The following is a 25,970-nucleotide window of genomic DNA, read 5'->3' as shown; positions in this document are numbered from 1 at the left end:
ACGCTCAAGGACAGGCCGCTTCTATCAGCTCCTCCTCATCAGCTGCACGGCCCAGATGGAAAGCTTCTTCCAGCAGCAGGAGTGGCACAACTCCAGCTCATCTACCGCAACCACGCGACTACACAGGAGATATACGTCCTAGATCAGATCTGCACTCCGTTGCTAGGCAAGCCAGCCATCAAAAAGCTACAGATGCTGACCTTCGTAAACGCCGTTGCCGACAAAGTGAACCCGAAAGAAGAATTTCCAGCGCTGTTCCAAGGACTCGGCAAGCTGCTCAAAGAACACAGGATTCAGCTTCAACCAGGAGCAAAAGCTTTCGCACTCAGCTCCCCGAGGCGCATCCCAATTCCATTGTACGAGAAGACAAAGTTGGAACTTCAAAGGATGCAGAAACTCGGTGTCATATCACCTGTTGATGAGCCGACCGAGTGGTGTGCACCAGTGGTAGTCGTCCCAAAGCCCTCCGGAGACGTGAGAATATGCGTCGACTTTACAGAGCTGAACCGCTACGTTCTTAGAGAATGGCATCCTATTCCTTCCGTGGAGCATACTCTCGGACTTCTTCATGGAGCTAAGGTGTTCTCCAAACTCGATGCCAACTCTGGATTTCGGCAAATTCCACTTTGTGAAGAATCAAGGAAACTCACCACCTTCATCTCACCTTTTGGGCGCTTCTACTTCAACCGACTACCATTTGGCATAGCGTCAGCTCCTGAACACTTCCAGAAGCAGATGGCGTACATTTTACAAAGCATCGGTCGAGTTGTCTGTCACATGGACGACATCCTCATCTGGGGTTCCAACAGCCATGAGCACAATCAGACACTCCGAAACGTGCTGCAGGCACTTGCAAAGGCTGGAGTGACACTGAACGACAGCAAATGCGTGTTTAATGTTCAACGCCTTACATTCCTTGGGCACTGGCTCGATGAAGACGGAATAAGACCCGACGAAAAGAAGGTTGAAGCCATACTGAAAATGGAGAGTCCCAAACACAGGACCGAGCTGCAGAGAGTTCTCGGAATGGCAACATACCTTGCGAGATTCGTTCCCAATCTCTCTGATATTCTGCAGCCACTCACACTCCTGTTGTCAAAAAAGCAAGAATTTGCTTGGGGTGCTCCACAAGAGCAGGCATTCAACAGGTGGAAGTCGGTGCTCTCATCTCGTCCTGTCCTTGTAGTCTACGACCCATCAAAAGAAACAGTAGTCACTGCCGACGCATCATCCTTCGGACTGGGAGCATTAATCCCGCAGAAGCAAAAAAATGGCAAGTTTTCTGTCATCGCTTATGCCTCGAGGTTGCTCTCAGAAACCAAGAAGTGCTACGCTCAGATTGAAAAAGAGGGTCTTGCTTTAGTCTGGGCATGCGATAAATACAGCGATTACCTTGTTGGCAAGCTGTTCAAGCTAGAGACGGATCACAAGCCGTTGGTTCCAATATTCACTTCGAGGAGTCTTGACGACTTGGCGCCTAGATTACAGCGGCTAAAGAAGAGAATGATGCGATATCGATATCAGGTTGCATACGTTCCAGGCAAAGAACTTCTTTCGAAAGCGCCTCTGCGAGAGACGGGGGACAGCGAGCTCGAAGAAAGCGTTGAAGCTTTCCTGTGCTCTATGACAATTTCTATTCCGATAAAGCAACATTGCTTACAATGGTTAAAGGCATCCCAACAAGCAGACCCTATTTGCACACAACTTCGTCTGCTGTGCGAGAAAGAATGGCCCTCCAGGAGAGACTTAGGACTTAACCTAAAACCCTTCTACGACCACCGACAGCAGCTCACTGTCGAGGATGATTTACTCCGCTACGCCTCGCGAGTTGTCGTCCCCGACTCATGCCGAAAAGAAATCCTACGACTCTTGCACGAAGGACACTTTGGCATAACAAAGACATTTGCTCGAGCCAGAGACTGTGTCTGGTGGCCCACCATAGGATCTGACGTCTCGTCCCTGGTGAAGCGATGTCAGCAAGGCATCGAAACAAGAGTCAACAGGAAAATGCCACTAATAAGCTCCGAATTCCCTGAGAGGCCTTGGCAACGCATTGCGATGGATTTGTTTCACTTCAAGAACCAGTGGTGGTTGATAGCTACAGACTATTATTCAAGATACCCCGAACTAGTTCGACTTGAGAAGCTCACTTCCGCAGCCGTAGTCAACCACTGCAAGTCAATTTTTGCACGCCACGGAATTCCCGAGGAAGTGGTTTCCGACAATGGCCCGCAGTTTTCGTCGACTGAGTTTTCACTCTTCGCCCAAGACTATGGTTTCAAGCACATTACATCCAGCCCTCACTATCCTCAAAGTAATGGACTTGCAGAGGCTGCAGTGAAAATCATCAAGACATCCATGACGAAGACCAAGCACCCTTACCTGACGCTTCTAGCTTACAGGTCGACTCCTTTGAAGAATGGATATAGCCCTGCCGAACTGCTCATGGGTCGTCGGCTGAGATTCAGGCTTCCTCTTTGTTCCACCAAGCTGACACCCCAATTGCCAGATCAAGACAGCCTTCGGAATTTCGAGGAAAGATACAGAAAACGACAAAGGAAAGACTTCGACAGACGTCACGGAGTCCGCGACTTGCCGGAACTTCTTTATGGAGATGCCGTGTGGGTGACAGACCTCAAGAGCAAAGGGACAGTACAAGCCCCAGCCGATGAGCCTCGTTCTTATTGGGTCAACACCGACACTGGTGCTGTACGTAGACACCGGACGCAGCTAGTTCCATATTCCCGAAGTCACAACAACGCAGATAGCGCCAGTACCAGTGATTGTGCTATAGACACTCGCTCGCGTTGCCAGGACACTTCCCACGGGCATACCAGAAGTGGCAGGTGCGTGAAGCCGCCTGCTGCAGCGAACTTCGCTTGATTGCATTGGGAGATGTTGTAGATGCTGCCATCTAGAACAAGCCAGGCGAAGCTGGTGACAGCGTGTGCTCGAGGTGCGCGTGGCGCGTGGCTTGGCTCCTAGGAGAACGCCGTTTGGAATAAACCTGTGTCCACGTAACTCAGCCTCCTGCCTTCTCGCTCGTCCCTGACGACTTCAACAAACTTCATACCTTTTTTTTTCCCGAATTTGCCAGCATTTCGAGGGGGAGTTTCTTATTTGCCACGGAGTACGGTTAATTTTTCTCATGCACAGATAGATAGCCAATATTGTTACTGTATTCAACATGAAAGGAAGTCACGACTTTCTAAACGAAAGTTCGAAATGCTTAGTTCCGCGCTTTTTTGTCCCGGTTAAATCAGTGTATATATAAAGAAAAATTAATAAACTGCTGGTCAAGAAGGTTTGCCTTATTGTGACTATACTGAAAAAAAAAAAAAAGGCGCGGTATCGTACTGCACAATTTTCCACGACTTGTCGTGTACGCTATAGTTTCACGCTTATTCTCAAACTTAAGCTTGAAGCACCCTCATGGCATCCTAAAATTACAAAAAAAAGCTTAAACAATTGCTTCCCTCATCCATGTAAAATGCCAAGATTTTGTACGGCAGATTCAAAGACCATTTGAAAAACATCTATAGTACAGATGGAATGACCAAAAAGCGTTGCTTCTAGGCTAATACTTTGAACTTTGTGAATGTTGTGTGTTTCTCGGAATTTAGTTAACTGCATTACACGGGACTAGGGTGAACGAACGCGGACTGAAATACTCCGCGCGCAGAATTGCTGACGTCATCATTTTCGAAATTGAATAAGCTTGGAATGTATCTAATGGTTTTCCGAGCATATAAGGAATGACTTCGTTTCACAATCGACATTTTCTCACGCCCAGCTGGAGGATTCAGTACATTATTTATTTTTAATTTTGTTATATGACTGAAAACAAGAATCACGGACTCAATTTTCGTGGTGAAGGCGGACCATAACGTGCTAATTAAAGTGGAAGCCGCCATATTCTTACAAAGTAATGTTGCGCGATCACTTCACCGGATCCAAGCTGCACAGAGGGCGGTGTGGAAAAGCCTAAAGACCAAAAAGTGAGTGTTCAGGCAGCTGCAACATAATCCCTGTTTTCACACACACACACACACACACACACACACACACACACACACACACACACACACACACACACACACACACACACACACACACACACACACACCACACACACACACACACACACACACACACACACACACACACACACACACACACACACACACACACACACACACACACACACACACACACACACACACACACACACACACACACACACACACACACACACACAAACACACACACACACAAACACACACTTCCATAAAAAGAAATTCCTGTGACATCTGACACGATGCCCGTACCGTAGCAGCTGTCATTCTGTTTCGATCCGCTTGTGAAATGGAGCGCAAGCGTTCTAGCGCTTTAATGCGCGTCAGCTGGAACCTTTATATTTACGTTTACGCAACGTTATCTGAGAACAGGGTAGACTATGACATTACGTACGTTAAAACGTTTCGAAAATACCTAATACAATAAAACAGCGGGACCGATGTGGAAAGCAGAAAGAGCAGGGAAAAAATTGGCCGCGTATCTGCGTGCTTCGCTGCAAATGTCGTCTAAAGACGATAGAAGAGGCGCTGCGTGAGATATGGACGCCATCTGGCAATACGTCGGGAAACACGAGTGCTGTGTTGCGGGCTGGTAGTCCCGGCGCAGCGGCAGGCGAAGACCGGCGGTGACCAACGCGACCGGTGGGGACGCCGGCCAGCCCGAACACGCTGTTTGGCGCGATGCGCCGAAGGAGAAGAAACGTCCGCACTCAACGAGTACTCTCCACAAACTCTCTTAATTACACGTCGCCTGGGTAAAACAGGAATGCCAGAGCGGCGCCCCCTGTCATTCGTACAATGCAATACTGAACCGAAACCGAAACACAACATGAGCTTGTGCAGAGGGCACGGAGGAAGACAAGTTTCAGCGCAGTCGCATTTTCAGCGCACCTTAAGAAACTAGGGTTGTAACATTGTAGGGCGAGTAGGGCCAGAAGGACCGTCACGACGAAAACCTGCCTCCTCAGTCGTATTCGCCTGGAACGTTGGTGTGGCTTCGCGTTCCCTCCTCCGCTCCTGGCCTTTCCACAAAGCTACTGCCTAAGTACGAAGGCCCCTACCGCGTCCTACGTCAAGCATCCCCAGTTAACTATATGATTGAGCCTGTTCAATCATCTACGGACCGCCGTCGTCGCGGCCGCGAGACTGTTCACGTCGATCGACTGAAGCCGAATTATGACCCACCAGTTGTACCTGTTCCTTAGGTCGCCAGGATGGCTCCTTTTCCGCGGGGGAGTGATTTGTAACATGGTAGGGCGCAGACAAGAACGCCTGCGAAAGAAGACGACGAAGACGGTTGTTGTTGGCGCTCGCGCTTGCTCGGCTTGGACCGCTGATCGCTTCAGCTGTGGCAATCTTTTAATAAACGCGTTACTGTCTCAACGCTAAACGCATACCATCAAGGTATTTAAAATTGCGTATCTATGTATTTTCTGTTAAAGGAACACACCGCCTAATACTTACCTAGTGATGTTGCGCCTCAGATATGCGTAATGTTTGCTTTTTGATCAACAATGTACACAAGTATGAACCTCTTCAGCCGTTCACGATGGCTGGCCCGTGGGCAAGTGGTTCAACTTTGGCCGAGTGGCTGAATCGAGGGACGTGCCGACAAACAGAAAGACAAACAGAAAGACAGACCAAAATTTCTGCGTTTAAGTTCCCCAAGAAAGACTATCGTCTTTAAAAAAGATTACTGCTCGACAACTTCACTGACAAAGCGTGTGAAATAGGCGCACAAGCCGAAAAATCGGCGCACGGGTTTCTTGCCGGTGGGTGACGGGAAAGCGGCGATGACAGCTGTTTCCTGCGGGTATAGGCTCACTCCAGTTTTGCTAATCACGTGACGAAAAAACAAGAGCTCCTCGTACCCGAAGCGGCACTTTTCTGTTTTCAGGGTGAGCCCGGAGTTCTTGATTGCTTGAAGTACGGATTCGAGGCGCTCGAGGTGTTCGTCGAAGTTCGAGGAAAACACAACGACGTCGTCCAAGGAAACAAGGCAAGTTTGCCACTTCAAGCCAGCTAATACAGTATCCAGGACTCGCTGGAAAGTCGAAGGCGCCGGCAAAGACCAAAGGGCATGACCTTGAACTCGAACAGGCCGTCCGGTGTTATGAAGGCAGCCTTTTCTCGGTCTCTCTCGTCGGCTTCGATTTGCCAGTAGCCGGTCTTGAGGTCCATCGAAGAAAAGTACTTCGCGTTGTGAAGTCGGTCTAGGCCGTCGTCTATACGTGGGAGAGGGTACACGTCCTTTTTCGTGATTTTGTTTAGGCGACGATAATCGACGCAGAAACGTAGGGTCCCATCCTTCTTCTTCACTGACACCACCGGTGACGCCCACGGACTCTTTGAAGGCTGGATGATGTCGTGGCGTAGCATTTCGTCGACCTGTTTCCTTATGGCCTCACGTTCTCGCGTCGAAACTCGGTACGGGCTCTGACGAAGTGGCCTGGTACTTTCTTCTGTTATGATGCGATGTCTTGCGACCGGTGTCTGCCGAAGTCTGGACGACGACGAAAAGCAGTCCTTGTATTGCAGGAGCAGGGTTTTGAGCTGGTCTTGCTTGACCTTCGGAAGGCTCGGGTTGACGTCGAAATCTCGTTCGCGACCTTGTTTCCTCGAAGCAGGTTGGCAGCATCGAAGAGGGCGAAAGCATTGCTGGCGGCCACACATTCGTCAGTGTAGGCGACCGTCGTACCAATGTTGAGGTGCCTATATTCGTGGCTGAAGTTTGTCAGCACTACCTTTGCTTTACCTTCACGCAGCTCGGCTGTACCTCTTGCTACGCAAATTTGACGGTTCAGGAGTAGTTGCTGATCGCCTTCGATGGCGCCTTCAAGGTGCGCAGGTTTTTCGGTGCCGACAAAAATACTGACGCTGGAGCGCGGCGGAATGGTCACCTGCTCTTCATCACATTCAATGCATGGTTCCCTGGCGTCGCGTGGGGCGGGAGCACTTTGTCTGAGGTTAGTGTTATCGACTCAGACCTCAGGTCGATGACGGCGCCATGGTCACTTAGGAAGTCCATTCCAAGTATGACATCCCCGGAGTGGTTTTGTAGGATTACAAAACTCACAGGATAAGTCCGGTTATTAATGGTGGCTCTCGCCGTGCAGACATCAATCGGCGTTATCAGGTAGCCTCCAGCTGTCCGGATTTCGGGTCCATTCCAAGCGGTTTTTACTTTCTTCAGCTTGGTGGCGAATGGCCCACTAACGACGGAGTAGTCGGCCCCAGTGTCGACGAGAGCGGTGACATTGTGGCCGTCGATGAGAACGTCGAAGTCACTAGTCCGTCGCCTTGCGTTGCGGTTAGGTCGCGGCGTCGGATCACGGCTGCGTCGATTTGTTGCGGTGCTTCCATGCTGCGCTGCGTCGTCAGGTCTTCTTCGGTCCGCGAGGTTTCGTCGGCAGGGCTTCGTCTGCTTCGCGTCGTGTTATGTAGGTCTCGTAGCGTTGTCGTCGTCAGCGGCCGCGGAGGATCTTCGGCATTTAATCGTACAGTAACCGCACCTCCATCGGTTTCTGCCTTTAGTTTCCCGGATACGGGCTAGGCGACCGGCCCCGGTTTGGGCCAGTGTACTGCCGGCGGTGCGGTGACATGTAGCGGCCGGGCGACGGCGAGCGGGAAGGTCGTCGTTCTTGCCACTTTGTTCCGATGAGGTAGTCGTCGATGTCGCGAGCCCGTTCGTCTGGCTAAGGGCGCGGAGCGTTGACGGCGAATCCGCGTATCCCCATCTGTCGGTACTGGCAGCGGCGGTACGTGTGGCCGGCCTCCCCGCAGTGGTAGCAGAGCGCGGGCGGTTGTCAGGGACGCGCCATACATCGGTCTTCATCGGGGTGTAGCGCTGGCCGACAGGCGGACTGTAGGGCGTCTGTCGCGGCGGCGGCGGCGTCTGGCGACGGTACTACGGCGGTGTGGCGTCTTGGCGTGGGCGTGGAGGAGGAGCATGACGGCCGGCTGCAGCAGCATAGCTCATAGCTTGCGGCTGCGGCTCTGCTAGCTAAGGCGCGCCCAGTGACTGCTGGATCTCCTGGCGCACGACGTCGGCGATGGAATCTACTTGAGGTTGCGATAAAGGTAGAATTTTTCGCAGCTCCACTTGAACGATTGCTCGGATCGTCTCACGCAGGTCGGCGGATCCTAGTGCTTGAATGTCGGCGTAGCTTGTGGCCGAGAAGCTGCGGTTGAATTGCCGCGTTGGCATCTCAAGCGTTTTCTCGATTGTCGAAGCCTCGGTGAGGAATTCGGCGACCGTCGTAGGCCGGTGGCGGTCAAGTCCTGCGAACAGTTCTTGTTTAACACCCCGCATAAGCAGGTGAACCTTTTTGTCTTCGGGCATAGCAGCGTCGGCTTGGCGGAAGAGTCGAGTCATCTTTTCCGTGAAGGATGGTGACGTTTTGATTTGGTAGCTGCACCCGAGTCTCCAGCAAGGAAGCGGCCCTTTCCTTGCGAACAACGCTTGCGAACGTGTGCAGGAATGCGCTGCGAAATAGGTCCCAGGTTTGAAGTGAGGACTCCAGATTCTCTAACCAGGTTCTTGCCGCGTCTTCCAGGTATAAGTAGACATGGCGCAGCTTGCCTTCGGTGCTCCAATTGTTAAAGGCGGCGACACGGTCGTACGTTTCAATCTAGGTTTTCGTGTCCTCGAATGATGAACCGCGGAGCGTTGGCGGCTCCCTGGGTTGCCGGAGCAGAATCGGTGCAGGCGGCGCAGTGGCTGTCATCGTCGCTGTTGTCTTCGACGCCGTGGCTCTTGGCTTGTCCGGTAGGAATCCAAATTGAGGCGGTAGTCCTTTCAGTCTACGGCTTGCTCGACTGTCCTTGATGGTGTCGGTGTCTTCTTCACGAACGGGGCTGGGTTCACGGCTTGACGGGGCGTCCGGAACATCGACGAACAGCACCTCCACCAGATGTCACGTGGTCGTGAGGTAGACGAAGATCGCAGGCGACGTGTCCAAGATGAAACTCTTTATTTGGCCGAACTTGTGGCCTGCACTGATAGCGCTATGCACTGAGAGCGGCGAACAGAGCATCGGCCGTCGATCAGCTGACAAGCGTTGAAGTGCGTCGGCATTTATACATCTGCCGTCAAATATTTCAGTGTTATCGCTGGTTGTCGCGCAGTCTCTAGAATTGTCACGTATCTCGGGAGCGCTTGCAACGCGGAGTGGAGTTGGGAGAGAGAGAGAGAAGAGAGACTCGGGAGAGACCGTGGTGGCACTGCAAACAAAACTTTATCTAACACACCACGGCACGCAAAAATGAGCACTCAAAATTTACAACAAAAAGTACCATTAGGAAATGCGACGCTATTGCGCAATCACTAACGGACAATTGCAAAACCTTCGAGCTATGCCTAGCTCCTCTAGTCCTAAAGTCTGGCCACTATGGCCTCTCAGTCACTCGCGATACCCATGGAGCGTTCTTACGGTTCGCGGTGTCCGCTGACTCTGTTCGTGGTCCAAGTCGACGCCCAGTCCCGTCGTCGCAGCTCCTGTCGACGTCTCCGGGCCGTCGCCGTCGATCAGACGCCTCGCTGATCGTCCTCCTCGCCGATGTTTCCTTCCTTTCGGAGAACACCGGTCTCTCCCAGTTAGGCCTAACTGCCGGCCTCTCTTCAGTGCCACTGGCTCGAACTGTCGACGTGGCTCCGTGATTGTCGGTGGGTCGCCGTCGTCTTGCCGAGCTGTGGTAGTGCCGCAGGTGCCATGAGAACTGCGTGATGAGGCTGCCGCAATCCCGGGACGCCTCGCTCGGTAGACCCCGAGGTCGACGGCCACCCTCCCGGGGCATGCACAACGCTGCCTCCAGAACTCAGCCCTGCTGTTCCCGTCGCGGACGCGACGCTGGTCTGCACCACCTTGCTCCTCGACGACTCCACCGAACAATGCACAACTCTTCTTCTGTGTTCTCCCACCTCAGCTCGGGTCGCGTGGCACGCGCCTTTCTCCGGCCAATGGCTTGCGTCGACGTGGCGGGGGTGCACACCATCGGGTATTTTTCCAATCCCCGCACACCATCGACGCCTTGCGCTGTCCGGCGCGCGCCCCGTGCCCCTTTACTCATGACATTGGGCCCCCTTTTAAGAGTTTTGTCTTAAAAAACTGCTCTTGTCGTCCTCTTTAGGGTTCCGGCCCTCTGCTCTTCCGTTGGTCTTGTAACATATCACTTGTTTCCTCTTGTCTTGGGTTCACATTTACTTTCACTGACACTGCACCAAGCACTGCACTCGACCATTCACAATGTCCACGAGGTCATCGTTCGTAGAACTCTAGACCGCAGTCTCTACTCGCCAGAATTACTACGCACAATACTTCTTCATTCCACAGCTATGCTCATTGAGCTGTATTCTGCCTCTTCGTTCTTCAGAGGCATCGCGTTCTCTTTCTCCGTGCCCTCTTCAACACTGGCATGCAGTTCACTAACCGTTGCAACACAATCACTATATGCAACACCTGGGCCCTTTGTGTTCTGCTCATTCCTAAACCGACTATTCTCCTTTGCACAACTAGTGTGTTCACTGCCCCTTTGCTGATCGGAGGCAAAACTCTGATAATCAGGCGCATTGACTTCTAATGAAACCTCTATGGTCCTTCTCTCATCCTGTTCAATGCAGCCTTTGGCTCGTTTGGCTTGTGCCAATCGCAGTTGAAGCTCGAGTTCCCGCTTCTCTCGAGCGTAAGCTTCTAACACTGCGGCGTGTTTCGCCTCGCGTTCAGCGTGACTTGCCTCGAGACCGGCGCGTTTCGCCTCGCGTTCAGCGCGACTTGCCTCGAGATCGGCGCGTTTCGCCTCGAGATCGGCGCGTCTTGCCTCAAGTTCGGCTTTGCCCTCCTCTATCTTACTCTCCCACTCTTCTTCAATGAACCTGAGACCCTGCTCTCCATTGAGCTTTCTCTCCCGAATGACTCTCACTATCTTGTCCCAATCCATATCCATCCTTGCAACCCCGACGAAACGTGACTGGGCCCAACGCTAGAAAAATCCTGGCAGGCTCGCCACTTATTATGTCACGTATCTCGGGAGCGCTTGCAACGCGGAGTGGAGTTGGGAGAGAGAGAGATAAGAGCGACTCGGGAGACACCGTGGTGGCACTGTAAACAGAACTTATCGCACACCACGGCAAACCAAAATAAACACACGCACGCACTCAAAATTTACAATAAAAAGTAACAAGTGCAAAAAATGCAGAGTTAACGCGCACTCACTAACCTTACAAACATTCGAGCTATGTCTAGCTCCTTCTACTCGAGAGTCTGGCCACTATGGCCTCTCAGTCAGTCGCGCTACTAATGGAACGTTCTTACTCCGTTCATGGAGTCCGCTGACTTGATCCAGTTCCAAAGTAGACGCGCTGTCCCGTCGTCGCAGCTCCTGTCGACGTCTCCGGGCCGTCGCCGTCGATCAGACGCCTCGCTGATCGTCCTCCTCGCCGATGTTTCCTTCCTTTCGGAGAACACCGGTCTCTCCCAGTTAGGCCTAACTGCCGGCCTCTCTTCAGTGCCACTGGCTCGAACTGTCGACGTGGCTCCGTGATTGTCGGTGGGTCGCCGTCGTCTTGCCGAGCTGTGGTAGTGCCGCAGGTGCCATGAGAACTGCGTGATGAGGCTGCCGCAATCCCGGGACGCCTCGCTCGGTAGACCCCGAGGTCGACGGCCACCCTCCCGGGGCATGCACAACGCTGCCTCCAGAACTCAGCCCTGCTGTTCCCGTCGCGGACGCGACGCTGGTCTGCACCACCTTGCTCCTCGACGACTCCACCGAACAATGCCCAACTCTTCTTCTGTGTTCTCCCACCTCAGCTCGGGTCGCGTGGCACGCGCCTTTCTCCGGCCAATGGCTTGCGTCGACGTGGCGGGGGTGCACACCATCGGGTATTTTTCCAATCCCCGCACACCATCGACGCCTTGCGCTGTCCGGCGCGCGCCCCGTGCCCCTTTACTCATGACAAGAATAAGCTCGAGTGTTCGCGTCTTGCGCGCAATCTTAACAAAACGATCTGCAATAATCGCGAAGCTTCCCTAACAATGAGGAGCGGTTTGCGCTGAGCGTTGCTGACAGTCTTTGTGGGCGAAAACCGAATACAGCAAAAGTGATAATAAAAAAACGCACGCGGCAATATGCACAATTCATGTCGGCTTCACAGCTAAAGGCCGGATATGTTATTGCGCATTTTAATCCGCCTTTCAAGCTCATTCCGTTGGTTGGCTTCCTATGGCGTGTGAGCTTTACAGCGTTTTATTGCGACAGCAGTTATAAGGATGCTCTCGGCGAATTTTCGCCGTCGCCGTCATGTCCCGTATACGTATGTATATATAACAAAAGCCACAAATAAAAGTACAAGGAAAATTTCAGAAGCGTGCCACCGGGATTCGAACCTGTGACTCCTCGCTCCGCAGCGTGCTGCGTTACACGGCTCTGCCACGTGCCACTCGTTCTTTGGCATACTAACGGCGTGCAATTTGTATGCACCATTTACTGTTGACAGTACGCATACCTCGGAGGTGCTTCGGTGTGTTCAGCACCACCCGCGAGATGGTGAAAGGGCGCGCTTAAAGCAACGTTCCTACATTTTGTTTCAACTGCCCCGCGCACTGAAAAGAAGCCCGTTTCTGTAACCATTCTTGATGTGGAACAAGCGATCCTTCGTACGTCACCGCTTCGCAAGACGCGTAGAGGGGTCACTCCAAGCGCCCCAGTGCAGAAAAGTAGAGATAAAGTACAAAAATAAATAATTGGGAAAAAAAAAGGTCATTCTGCCTTAAGAGGCAGAGAGATGGACCGTGAATTTATATTTTTTGGTATAATAACATAGATTTAATCAATGTAGATAAGGCATTAATTAGGACAACATGAAACAAGGAAGTTTTTTTTTTCTTTCTTTTTTTTTCGCCTTCGAGCCTGGTGGCAGACATGTCACCGCCCCGTTATAAAGGGGACGCTCATAGCATCCATCCATCCATGTTCAACAAGGAGGCGCTAGCGCAGTCGACAGTGGTAGCACGCTGATCAAACACAAAGAAGTAACAAATGTGACAGTTGTTAGTTTTCGTTCGTCCTGTGTATACCTGTGCGTTCCTTTCGAGCGCCGTTCTTTGTATTTGAGCAGAGTGGTGCAAGCGCCGAGCTGTGACGTTGTTAGTTCGCGCTCGTCCGGTGTGCATTCTTTTCGTGCGTCCTTTGGGCTTGAGCGGCGCGCTGCAAGTATGAAGTTGATTCCCGTTCTTCGTGTGACATTCTATCTCTCTCTCTCCATTTTATTGCTATCGCATTCGTTGCTTCGCGATTGCGGTGAAACTGTACTTTCTTTTTGGCTATGCTGTAGCTTTTTCTTTCCTTTTTTCAGAACGCGTAACGAATGGTTTACAGAGAGTATCTGTGCCCCGTGTGCCATTTGAGAGGTTGACTCGCGCGTATTTCCACCTGTATTTCAATTTTTTTTTATTGTCACACTTTTTTACTTACAGTGTTATCACTTACGGAGACGCGTCGCCCTGGCTGCGCGGTGTTTCAAGATTACTCATGTGTTATCACTAACATCAGTTCTTAGTCCGCGCTCGTTTCCTCACTTCTTTCTTTGTGTCCCGTCCTGTGGCGTAGTTCGACAGAAGACGAATCTCTACCAACTCCCTCTGCTTTCAACGATTCCTTAATGTAATACAGCCGACGGATAAACGCCCGATTAGAACTAACATGAAATGTCTGAAGCACCACGTTAAATGGCGAACGAGATATCAGTATGCCGATAAATTTTGTCCAACAGAAGCTGTCCAGCAGCTGAATCCTTTAGAATAGTCTTCAAATATACACCTCGGTTACCCTCGAGAATGCGGTACTTGTGTACATACTCATTACGTGCTAGAGAGATACAAATATTCGGGCATATGGAATACTCAAATTTCGAATCAAATAATATGTCTAATCTATGAGAATAGATTAGTGTACTTAATATAAGCATTCTGAAGGCGCGAAAAAATAGTACAGAGGCCCGATTAACCCATATATGCCCAAGCTCAGAAAAAATGACAAAACAAATATTTTTTTTCACAAAAAGTGTACTTCTACCGTCAAAAGAAAGCACAAGCTCTTTATTTACTGCCAGGTAAACGCAACAAAGTTTTTCAAGCCGTCCTATACATATGGGACACTGGGCATTAGGGGTGCTATGTGCGGGTGTGCTAAGCCTTGAAACATTTCGCGTGCACCCCGACATTGCACTTCTTCCTCTCCATGACATCTTCCATACAAAGCACGCGTTTTCTTGGAGAAAGCGGTCGACACGTGGCAGTATGAAAAGCAAGCAATGTCTAGGCTTGCACACGTTGAGAATGAGGCCTGCTTGATGTGTTGTAGGTGGCGCTAGTCATTAGCTAAAGAAAAAGCGATGTAAGAGTGCATCAAAGAAGCGTCCTATATGTAGGACACTGGGCATATTGGGGTTAAACAGAAGCTATTCAAAAACTTTACAATTCTACCCTTGCACATGCGAGCACCGCTGACAAGAAAGGGAGGCAAGTGGGAAAGGCCAGAAGGTATAGGCGATTGAATCGCTGCGAGGCTTAGCGGACAAAAGAAAAATAATAGTTGATGTTGGACCAAGATTGATCGCTCGAGATTATGTAAAAACGGTGTTTATGCTTGAGATAGTTGGCAATTCATGATCTCATGTTTAGCGCAAATTTCGAAGACCAAGGGCGAAGAAAAATTCAGACAAACACAAGTTCGCGCTAAACAAGAAATCATATAGAAAGCTATGGATGCGTAGATATCGTTGTTGTTTCCGTAGTTTCGATCGAAAGTTCACATGCGTCTTTACAAGAAAAGATTGCATACCTATATACTAGTTATCCGGAATCGCTTGGAGATCCTAAAGAATTTAGTCCCGGCGCACAGGGTAAGGAATCGCTAAGAGAATTTCTGTCAGCTCCCCTCAATTCAGCACATTTCGCTTTCGAGGACACTGACCATGTATCCGCCTACCTAAGCTCGATATCCAACTTCTCCCTTAGTTGCTCGCCTGTTTCATTTTCTGACACGATTCTTCACAATCAAATGAGGTTTCGCCGCAGTATCGAATTCGTTATTTCCAAATATTCACGCACTTACATAAAGAAATCGACTTACGCCGGAAAATGACTGCGTGAACCGATTTATCTCTCCATATTAAATTTTACGTACGTGCTCTCTGGCCACATGTACACTACCACAAACCTTTGGGAGAAAAAAGCATGCGCAAAAAATAAAGCAGCTTCGCAATAGCCTTATTTTTCTCTTTCTTTGTGTTTTTCTCTTTCTCTCTGTTTTTTTATATCTTTTTTTTGTGTCTGTTTCTTTCTATCTCTTTCTCCCTCTATCTATCTGTTTCTCTGTCTGTCCATCTTTTTAGGGGCGAAGCTCCTTATAGCGGCACCCGTTCGTCCCTCGTAGCGTAGTATGTAACCAGTCTTACGCTTTGACCTGCAAGGTGGTGCCGGTGGGAGATTTTTCCTCTGCGTTGTTGAACAATAAAAAATTCGCAGCGTTAGCTAAAAGCCGACTTCTTCTGTCTCTCATTCCCATTAGCAGCCATTCTTTACCTCCAAGGTAGTGCCTGGTGAGATTTCTCCTGTGCGTGATTAAACAATACAAATTTTGTTCAAAACGCCGTTGATTGATGAAATAAACCAACAAAAGACGCCAGATGTTTTGTAAAAGCAAAACGAAAGAACGCCAGATGTTTCTAAAGCAAAACGAAAAGACGCCAGCTGCTTAACGAAAGACGCCAGATGTTTTCTAAGCAATGGTTTTCTAAACAATGAAAATTCACAGCGTACATGTAAAATTAAAGTGCGCTGCAAGTCGTCATAACTCATCGAACCTTTAGTATAAACGCGCCCGATCTCACGTCGGTGATGATGTACTGGGCAGAATTCACGGAAGATTCACGGCCTACCGATGAACCTCCGCAGCTTCGCCCACTCATCATCATTCACTCCGTCGATATGCTGTGATTTTTTTTCTCAGTAGAGCAAGAGCTGCGATCCAATATTTTGGACTGCCGATTCCATGACAGCCGTCAGGTCGTTTGACGCCAATCAAATCTCCTTGGCTGCTCACAGCATTTTAACTAAATCTACAATATTCCCCCATGAGTTGACGTGGTTTCCCGCCCACATGGGCGCCTCCGTCGACGGCATCGCCAACCCCAACGAAGTGGCTCACGCTCGGGCGCGAGGACTCATCCTCCGCCCCGGGCAAACGAGCCCCCCGCAGGCTGCGGGGGAGGGGGGTGGCGATGGCGCCGACGGAGACCCGTTGACCACCTTTCACGAAGTCACTTCACACTATAGGCTAGGCATGAAATCCTTTCCAGATCCGCACAGAGAGCTCACTCGGAACCAGGAGATCGCCCTCCGACTCCTCCAGACTAGATCGTTCCCGTCGCCGGCCACTATGGCCGTGTATACAGACATTTCGCCAAAGTGCTCAGCTTGCGATCAGCTAGCAACTTTTTCCCATTTAATGTGGTGGTGCCCCCGCTTGCGCGTTTGCACAAGAAAGCATCACACCAACAAGACAGAATTTTTAAAATGCATCGCAAGTCAGGATCTTGCGAATCAACTCCGGGCGGTCCAGGGAGCCTGTGAAGCGATCGGGAGCCTTTGGCTCCCGACCCCTTCGCGGGCGATGCCCTCCGCGGGTTTTTAGGAACCCTCGTCCCAGGACACAATAAGGTTCCTCTGTCTGTCTGTCTATTAGGAGGCGTTCTTTGTCGAAGCGGCGCGCTATCGAGATTGTCACTGTTCTGCTGTGGCGTTTGCAGAGTACACGCAAGAATGCATAACCAATGCTTCGCTCAACACAAGGCACGCGGGAATGGCGTAGGAGGTAGCTATCGCGCTGACCATAGCCTGCACCGATGCCCACCATATTTTCGATGACTGACAAATGGCAGTACGGAAGTTTACAAACAGTAGGACCGCAGAAGAATGTAGAGGGTGATAGACCAACTAAATCCAGTAATATTGCTCAACAATTTAAAATACGGCGACGAGAATACCCCCGACCCCACCCCAAACTCAACCGGGCCCAGTCCGTTCAATGGTGGCAACTAAAAACTGACACCTGCAATAGCGCCGTGATCATGCATCACATTTATCCTGATTTATAGACGACCTACTCACGCAAGTATTGAACTAAAAGGGCCACACTAGCTCAGGATATCTGGAATTATCCAACGATAATTTTCAAAACTGGGTACGCGGCTTTCACTGAGAACCTTCGCGCGCGTTTGCAGGCCACGCTACTAGCTCAGGGCTGCAACTGCACCACCAACTGTGGGCGGTCCAGGAGGCCAAGGAAGCTGCTGACACGGACTTTCGGCCGGCGCTTAGGCGGGAACCCAGTGCGGCAACCTGTAGCAACTCCTTAAAGTTATTCACGCACATGCTAACGCGATAGCGCTAAAGAGCTCGTTTCGCAGAAATTGCGGTGTCGGCGTCGTTGGCTGTCAGCGAAAAATCATCACCTTGTCCGTGACCGAAAAATCGAGAAAGATGCAAATAGAATAAATATAAAAACTTTAGGTTCGCGTGAGCATCGAACCCAGGCCGTCTGCGTGACGCGCAGGTGTCCTACCACAAAGCCACGATATCGCGTGAAAGTGATTAAAAAAAAACACTATATGAATGTCATGTAATGGAAGGAGTCTCGTTAACACATACAATATTAAGTGGCAGAAACGTACAATCACGCCAAGCGTCAAAACCCGTGACTTTCGCAATGAGTTGGTGGTTTAAGGGCCTACCCATTAGAAAGCGCTCAGACATATTTAATCATCATCATAAGCAAAAGCTTCAACAAAGTGAGCAGCTGCGTAGATTCGCGTGTTGCCTTACGGACGCGCAGTGGGCCCTTCGCCGATTCTCAAAAAGAATTATGGCGTAGGTAGGGGGCACTTAAGAACTGTACCTGCAGTAGGCGTTTCCAGGAAAGTGTGAAACGGCCAATGTTACGCGCACAGTCGTTCGTTTCCTTACGGCACTGTTGGAGGCATGCACCGAGAACTGAAGCTAGGCTAGTCAAAGTAGCTGACTGTTCTAGTTGGTTGTGCATACTTGAAATAAACAGCGCAAAAAACGGACGGCGTCGGAAAGGAAACACACAGGACAAGCGCTGACTTCCAACTGAATTTTTACTGACAAGAAAGCACCTTATATGTGCTTGCGGGAAAGTTAGAATGCTGGGGTGGGCGCAGTGGGCTACTGTGACTGTTAGTATTTTGCCTGGTTTCTTCATTGCATGTTTTTTTGTTCTGTTCTTTTTTCTTCATTGCATGTTTTTTTGTTCTGTTCTTTTTTCTGGTTTTAACTTTCCCGCAAGCGCTTATAAGATGCTTTCTTGTCAGTAAAAATTCAGTTGGAAGTCAGCATTTGTCGCCGTCCGTTTTTTGCGCTGTTTATTTCAAGCTAGGCTAGCAATTGAGAAGGTGATGCGCACGGGGCCCGGTCTCTACTCTTGAAGGCGAAGCTCAAACGTCCTCCATGTTTTCATATATCTGGCATTAAAATGTGAATTCGTATAGCTTGTTTTTTTTTTTCCTTATTGCAGCGCTTCTAGGAGGCACTGTAATCCAGGTCCTCACTGTCTGGGCAGCAGCAGTTGCCGGCGGTGTCCTGCTCAGCGCCACTTTCATAGCGTCCTCCTTCGCCAACGGAACAGATTTCCTCACAGCTGTACTTGGTGTCCTAGGTGGTAAGTTGAGCATCCATCTTCGGAAATTGTGCATGCAGACAAGTCGCACTGTGTTTTACTCTTATTTAAGTTGGTTAGCTGATCGTTGTGTTTACTTGCAAAATTCTTAAGCAAGCAGAGCTAAGCCCAGTATTTTCAACATCTTAATTGAGCATATTAGTTTTTAGACCTAGCATTCTGCTTCGCTTCTGAAATTCAGTAATTGTGCTTTGAAATTCGTCCCTTTAGTTACTCAGCAAGACAATGCCATCACCCAATGGCCGGTTATCATGGTGTTCGCTTTCTTTTACTTGTGAGACCCTCAGTGTACAGCTTGTGCATTATAGGGCGGCCGGGCCAGAATGCAATGTAAGAGTCAAAAATACAGCATTTGTTCTAGCAATTTAGACTCCGGAATACCAATACATAACAGTAAATAAATGCGCAGGGAATTCACTTTTATTGAAGAGGCAATGAACACACGAAGTCATAACAACTAAATACGCAAAGAGTACACCAAACAGGCAGTCTGTACGAATAATGATGTAATTATACTGTTCGGTACAATTTATTATTTCTATTATTTTATATCAAGGAAAATGGCAGGTGTAACCTTTAGGGGCAAGAAGAGAGGTTTGTGGGTCGGGGAACAAATGCGCGTAAATAACGTGTTAGTCGAAATCTATGAGAAATGGACATGGGGAGCACATGTGGCGTTAAGGCAAGATAACCACTGGTTATAATAGTAACAGAATAGATTCCAAGAGAAGACCATGAGGGATGCCAAAAGTTAAGTGGCAAGATAGGATTAGTAGACGTGCGGGGAGAACGGGACCAGCGCCAAGCATAGGACCGGCTTCATTGGAGAACCATGCGACAGGTCTTTGCTCTACACTGGGCGTAGTCAGGCTGATCATGATGACGATGAACTAGGCAAAACACGTGGCGTCGCAACTTCAAAAGCTTACATGCAGAAAGAATATGAATTGGTTTCGTAGTCATGTGCAAAAAAAAACGCCCTAAATGAGTCACTCTTATTGCCTTGCGGAAGGTAGTTTACTTTCGATTTTGATAAAAACGGTAACGTAAGCACACAGATAATTTCATTCTGTACCCAATGGCGCTTCGCTTTACGCCACAGGGATGTTAGAAAGCGCGATTGTCACTCTGATTAACTGTCATATTTATATTAGAGTTCGCGCGTTACACAATAGGTTCATTTTTTGCCACTATCATCTTAGCGAAGCTAGGCGCGAGCTTTCAGTCTTTAATTGAGTGCCACCTCAAACAAAAGTGTGTTTATAACCGTGTGACCAAGTAAAAAATATAAAACCCCCTGCAATGACTTGTTTTGCTGTGATAGACATATTATTGCCATCAAATAGAGAGCAATCAGATTTGTTTCTCTAAATTCTAATCCTGGTCTTGAGTGCATCAATGTCATCTGTTGTCGTTTCTTTATTAAGCCTCTCGTGGTTTGGCATGATTTACTTACTTCATGCCTCAAAGCTTTAACTCCAACTGCCGCTGTTCCTACGGATATCAGCCTAGTTATGCTTTCGCTCGTTCCATTCAGGTCGGTACTTTGTGCCCCTTTAAAGCTTCTTCTTTTTTCTCGAGGGTAATTCTACTCTCGTCTGTTTTTAGTCTGACTTTCTAGGTTTACCAGTTGTCTTAGTCGTTACTTTTTCTCTTGTTACAACGTCAAAGAGATGAAGGCAGCCGCCCAAAAAAAAAAAAAAAAAAAAACAGAATCCAGCATTAAAGAGCTGAAAAGACACTCTGCTGAGGAAGGGTCATAATGCAGGCATTAGAAGAGAGGCACGGCTGCAGGTTATCAGATCGTTTGGTGACATAGTGAAGGTAGCAGAAAACTTCTACCTGGAAATGTCAGTCACAAGTCCTTAAAAGAAAACAGAATAGAAAAATGCACTCAAGTTCCTTGTGTAACTACAGGTGAGGTCAGAAAAGCCGTAAGATATATGTCCCACGAGACTCGTGGTGCAGGAAGGTGCGTTTGCAGACACCTTTGCTTGGCGGCGTCACCACATCTAGTTGAATGCGAGATCGCGGCTGATCACTACTGAGTTGTGATTCACAGTGCGTCATCGTTGGCGCTTCCTGTTGACACGTACTTACAAGTATACTTTACGCGAGGTTGCTTTCAGTAACTACCATGAAAATTGAATACTACCATCAAGTCTAGCACGCGTCTCAGGGGCTGGTAGCGCTCTTGGCGTAGTCTAGTCGCGTCAATGGCGGCGCCCTTGCTGTCTGAGATTGTGATGCTTGGGCCCTATTAAGGGTATTTTTCTCTGGAGTCTGTACTAGCTAAATGTAAACATAGGCCGAGTACGATGATGATGGTGACGACCGAACAGTAAGGTTATCGTTGCAGCTATTTTTATTACCAGTAAATTGTAGCTGTATTTACTTCACGTCCTGCGCACGACTAACAAACGTAATTGTTTACTTTCTGTACCGTATTTTTTATGTGCACCTACGCATTCAGAGTGCTTAATAGGTGCGCAGTTATAGTGCCACTTTATATCTACTTCATATTGGCAGTTCTCGTTGGCCCCTTCGCCAGTTTCCTTGGTTGGTGGCCTGTGGCTGCACTTTCGCCTCCAAAACAAAGGCTCTAGCGCAATGTACGCGTGCTTTTGTGTGACCGCATTTAAAGGTTCCCTGCAACACGTTGTTCAGCATGGTCAGTAGACGCTGCCGGGTGGTAGTCGAGGCTCCTGAGAACATGTAAGCCAAATATTATAGCGCTGCGCGCGCGCCCTACATGTAATTCGCAATTAACTATCAAATTCGGTTAGAAATCGCTCCCTCTTCTCTCGACAAATGACGCCATAAACCCAAATGAATCCAATCTCTTAATGTTGTGCCTAATATTTCACGTTATACCGACCGCTGCGTGCTCCTTCGCTTCTCAAGTTTCTTTCATACCCTCCAAGATTCTGACCTATCTGTAAATACTGACAGAGAATACAATGACCGGTCATTCACTGATATTGGCAACCGTCTTCGATGTTTGTTTTTTTCATCAGTATTAGATTGATAAACGCTAGGTCTATTAGATGTTTCCTTATGTACTTGTACTGCCTTTAATATATGTCTGCTACGTAGCGCTTTTACAAACAAAGCCTCTCGACCTTTCATTGACGGCGTTGAACTAATGGTGCATCCCGGTATACAAATTTGCGTGAACGCCTCACGAACGCGAAATTCTCACGAACACCTCGGAAACATTACAGGTGGCTATTACGAGGAAATTCATATCAAACGGGCCTACGTCGCGTTGACATCCCGTGTTATGTGCGGCAGTTCCTTGAGAGTTGTGCGAACACAAAACGCGATGACAACGGTCTTCTATTAAAAAGGAAGAGGGGGGGGGGACACACAGCAACAGTTCTGCACAAGAATGACATTTTATGGAATAGATATAGCAAGTAGAGAGGTACATCCGCTTCAGAAATAGCGCTAATGAGTCAAGTGCCGTACATGTGCACAAGCTGGGTGCAGTTGGCAGTGCGCTTTTGACAAGTGTCATATTTGTATTATTATTTTCGCCGTATAAATAACAAACATGAAGTGTACACTTCGCCCGTAAATGACGATTACCATTCTTCCATCTCAGGCGGGACGTCGCAGGAATGTGAATGTCTCAACCACATCCGGGACTCTTGGAAATGAAAGTTCGAACTCGCATTTCAATTTGCTATTTTAATGACTTCCATGCTTCGATGCCGCATGAACTCGTGTCGGTCATTTGTGTGCTTTTTTATAGAAAGCAATTAAAAGATCTGACAGGGACGTTTTACTGACGATAACGTGTACTCCCCCACATAAATCTGGCAGAATGGACGCAAAAGGGTTGTCAGCCTCGACCCCCTGATATCACAGCGCATTGCGCACGACAGTGCTGTCTGTCTATCTCAATCAACGTTGCTCCATTTGGCAGCTATAAATACTTGCGCTTCGGCAACTGTGTTCCCTGTGTAATGTCGTGTGCACAAACTGAATGACGTGGTGGGGTCAGACTGTTATTTTTAGATCGCGACCAACTGTGAAATACGGTTTAGCAGTTGAGTTGCAACCAAGTAAATGTTGATTCCGGATGTTCAGGCAGTGTGGTTTGTAAAAGGGCTGCGGGCAACGTCTATGTCTACTACTGTATAATATTGTCACGGGGTCGTGACGTCGATGAAGGCAACAGTCGGCGTGTCCAAGATGAAACTCTTTATTTGGCCGAACTTGTGGCCGGGAAATGGAAAGTGAACCGTGGCAAGGCGCGCCGGCATATTATACAGCGGCATCGAGCATTAAGCCTTATCGCTGGTGGCCGCGTTAATTCCATAATAATATCAGCTGTTCGCGTTTGTGCGCTCAAGCCTATATGAAGATTTATAACGTAATCTGGAAGGTTCCCCGACATTGGCGCGGCTTGCTCAAGGCAGCGGCTACGCGTGCAACGGACTTCTTAGATAAAAAAAATAAAAGAAGTGCGCGTGGCAATATACAGAGACGTTACTGTGTAATGGGCTTTGGGGGCTTCGTCTACATAATATCTGCAACCAATTTCTGCATCTTCAGCTTGTAATATCGAACTAAACTAAAGTGAACTCAATGTGTTTTGAAAGATAACATGTCACACCCATCAAGCGCCCTTGAAGCACTTGCTGATCAATAAAAGAGTAACGACTATCTTTCACTATCCATTTGATATGCAATCGTTACTTCTGGCACTCAGAAAATCGAAAGAGGCTCCAGGTGAGGCAACGCTTGATGAACCTGAATATCGGCTGGTGCAATGTTTGCTGAACAATTATACAACTGCGAACAAGACTGCACCATGTATTCATGTAAATGCACACTATGCCTTACATTGTCAAGGAATCGTTTGCTTCAACTGACATTTCAGGCGAGCAGTGCTAGCACCAGGCGTCTGACGTCATGAACTGGTCCCATTTGAATGCATTACAAGCAGGGTGCAAGAAAAAAAATCACAGCATATCCACGGAGTGAATGATGATGAGTGGGCGAAGCTGCGGAGGTTCATCGGTAAACCATGAATCTTCCGTGAATTCTGCCCAGTACATCATCACCGACGTGAGATCGGGCGCGTTTGTACTAAAGGTTCGATGAGAGTTATGACGACTTGCAGCTCACTTTAATTTTACATTTACGCTGTGAATTTTCATTGTTTATTCACGCACAGGAGCAATCGCACACACGCACTACCTTGGAGGTCAAAATCCAGTGCCTATATATACGGGGTGGTCAGTGAACGGTTGTGCAGCGCGAGTGGTCGGTTTTTTCAATCAAGACGCTGCCGCGACGCTGCCTGCGTCGGCGCCGCTGCGCCGCGAGGCAAGATAGGGGGGGGGGGGGGGAGGCGGGGGACCGTAGGAGACGAGAAAGAGGAGGAAGCGTAGGAGAGGAGAGTGCGATACATATCACGTACTGTCGCAGCGCATTGTCTTTAGGGAGCCTTCATGTGTGCACGCCCCCTCCGTTTTTAAGACTGGTTATGGAGAGGGGAAGGGGAGAGGGGTATGGGAGAGGGTAGTGGAGAGGGTGAGTGGAGAGGGAAAGGGGAGAGGGCTAGAGGGCATGGGGAATGGTGAGTGGGAGTGGAGAGGAGGTGTGTGGAGAGGGTATGCGCATGCGCAGTAAGGAAGGTCATGCCGCACACCACTACCACCACCGGACAGATACTGCCGTTTACTGCCGGCTGCCGGGAGATACGCCGGACAACAGAGACGTGACAAGGTTAGACTAAGAGGAGCTACGCCCCTAAAATAATTCAGGTATCTGGACACTCCGCTCCACGGCGCATCCAGATGATGTTCGGCGCTTTCGGTCCCTTCGTCGCAGCGCCCCCACACGAAACTGCGGCCGGCGCATGTACTACGCCGACGAGCTGCGCATGTAGAGTCCGTAACGGCGTTGCGTACCTGAGAACGCAGCGTCAGAACCACGGTGTAAGAAGCATAATTTATTTTTCTGACACCATGCCGTGGAGGCAGCTGCGGCCACATGTGACGTTTTTCGGTCGTGAAAAACGCGGCATGCGTTTCTAGCTCTAGTTGCTAGCGTGCACGGCGCTTTAAGAAAAAAAAGCAAGAAGAAAAACAAAAAGAAAAACAGGCGTCCGACGCGCATCAAGGCATCCTATCGTACCCTAAGTCGCAGCGCTCCCCACGAAACTGCGGCCGGTGCATGTACTATAGCCGAACATTATCTGGACGCGCTCTCCGTCGCGTCGGGCGGAAAGTGTCAACACCTTGTTTTTCTTACACCGTGATTACGAGAAATCACTGGCAGTAAAATGATATTTCTTGATCCTTTAACCTTTTGGAACGAAGAGATGGGACCATCATAATTTTGAACAGGTAGCGCCGAAGTACGCAAGAAGGGGCAGCAAGACCAGGTGAGCGCTTAGCGCACGTGTGGTCTCTTGTGTCCTTGTCTTTCGAGATACTTGTTCAAGTATGAATTACAACAAACGAGCCCAAATTTCAGATCTTCTAAGCCGAAACAGTGGTTTTTACGGCAAGTTCTTGCTTTGCTGCAGGCACTGGGCAAGGAATCATCTTCAACTGCAGCGTGGTCGGTCTTGCGGACTACTTTTCCTCGCGGCGAGGACTCGCACTGGGTGTCGTGATGACGGGAGCTCCCGCGGCGTCATTTATATTTCCCGCAATATTCGACTACGCCCTCGAGGAGCACGGGCTACGCGGCACACTGCTACTCACGGGAGCATGCATGCTCAACATTCCAGCATTCGGATTCCTGCTTCGCACTCGTCTTCCCAATACCACGGAAGAAACGTGCCGACAGTGGGAAGCCGCTGAATCAACGACAAAGCCGAAATTGTCGCCCCGCTCAAGAGCACATCGTACTGACAAACACGGCTCCCTGCCCGCTGTTTGCCAAAGCGTGGACAGCCTCTCGCAAAGCAATGTTGGCGACCACTCACGCCCATGTACGATTCTGAGGAGCAGCCATTCTCTTAGGACCTCGGGCACGGGACCGACAGAAACAAGCAGCATATTGAAGAGCGGCCTGAACAACAATTTTTTATTTGGAACCTTAAGTCCTCATCCAAGGGCTAGCAATCCGCTATCGGGCACGTGGCCAAGCAAGACCAACAGTCGAAAGAGCCTT

At 49.3% G+C, this 25,970-nt stretch overlaps 2 protein-coding genes across 2 annotated transcripts in view; both read left to right on the top strand.

Moving 5' to 3' along the window:
- Positions 1-25,918, top strand: part of LOC119391530 (monocarboxylate transporter 11-like) — a 41,220-nt gene extending 15,302 nt beyond the window's left edge. Inside the window, exons 2-4 of the mRNA XM_049415314.1 lie at positions 18,669-18,812; positions 25,378-25,766; positions 25,820-25,918. Of these exons, the coding sequence (XP_049271271.1) occupies positions 18,669-18,812; positions 25,378-25,766; positions 25,820-25,918 (632 nt within the window). The remainder of the gene's footprint in view (positions 1-18,668; positions 18,813-25,377; positions 25,767-25,819) is intronic.
- On the top strand, positions 1,532-2,955 carry LOC125758104 (uncharacterized protein K02A2.6-like). Its single transcript, XM_049414877.1, has one exon. The coding sequence runs from the start codon at positions 1,624-1,626 to the stop codon at positions 2,881-2,883; it is 1,260 nt and encodes a 419-aa protein (XP_049270834.1). The 5' UTR covers positions 1,532-1,623; the 3' UTR covers positions 2,884-2,955.
- Positions 25,919-25,970: the final 52 nt, after the last annotated feature.

This window comes from Rhipicephalus sanguineus, chromosome 4 (genome assembly GCF_013339695.2).
Source record: "Rhipicephalus sanguineus isolate Rsan-2018 chromosome 4, BIME_Rsan_1.4, whole genome shotgun sequence".
Lineage (NCBI taxonomy): Eukaryota > Metazoa > Arthropoda > Arachnida > Ixodida > Ixodidae > Rhipicephalus > Rhipicephalus sanguineus.
This window is presented reverse-complemented; position numbering and strand designations above follow the sequence as displayed.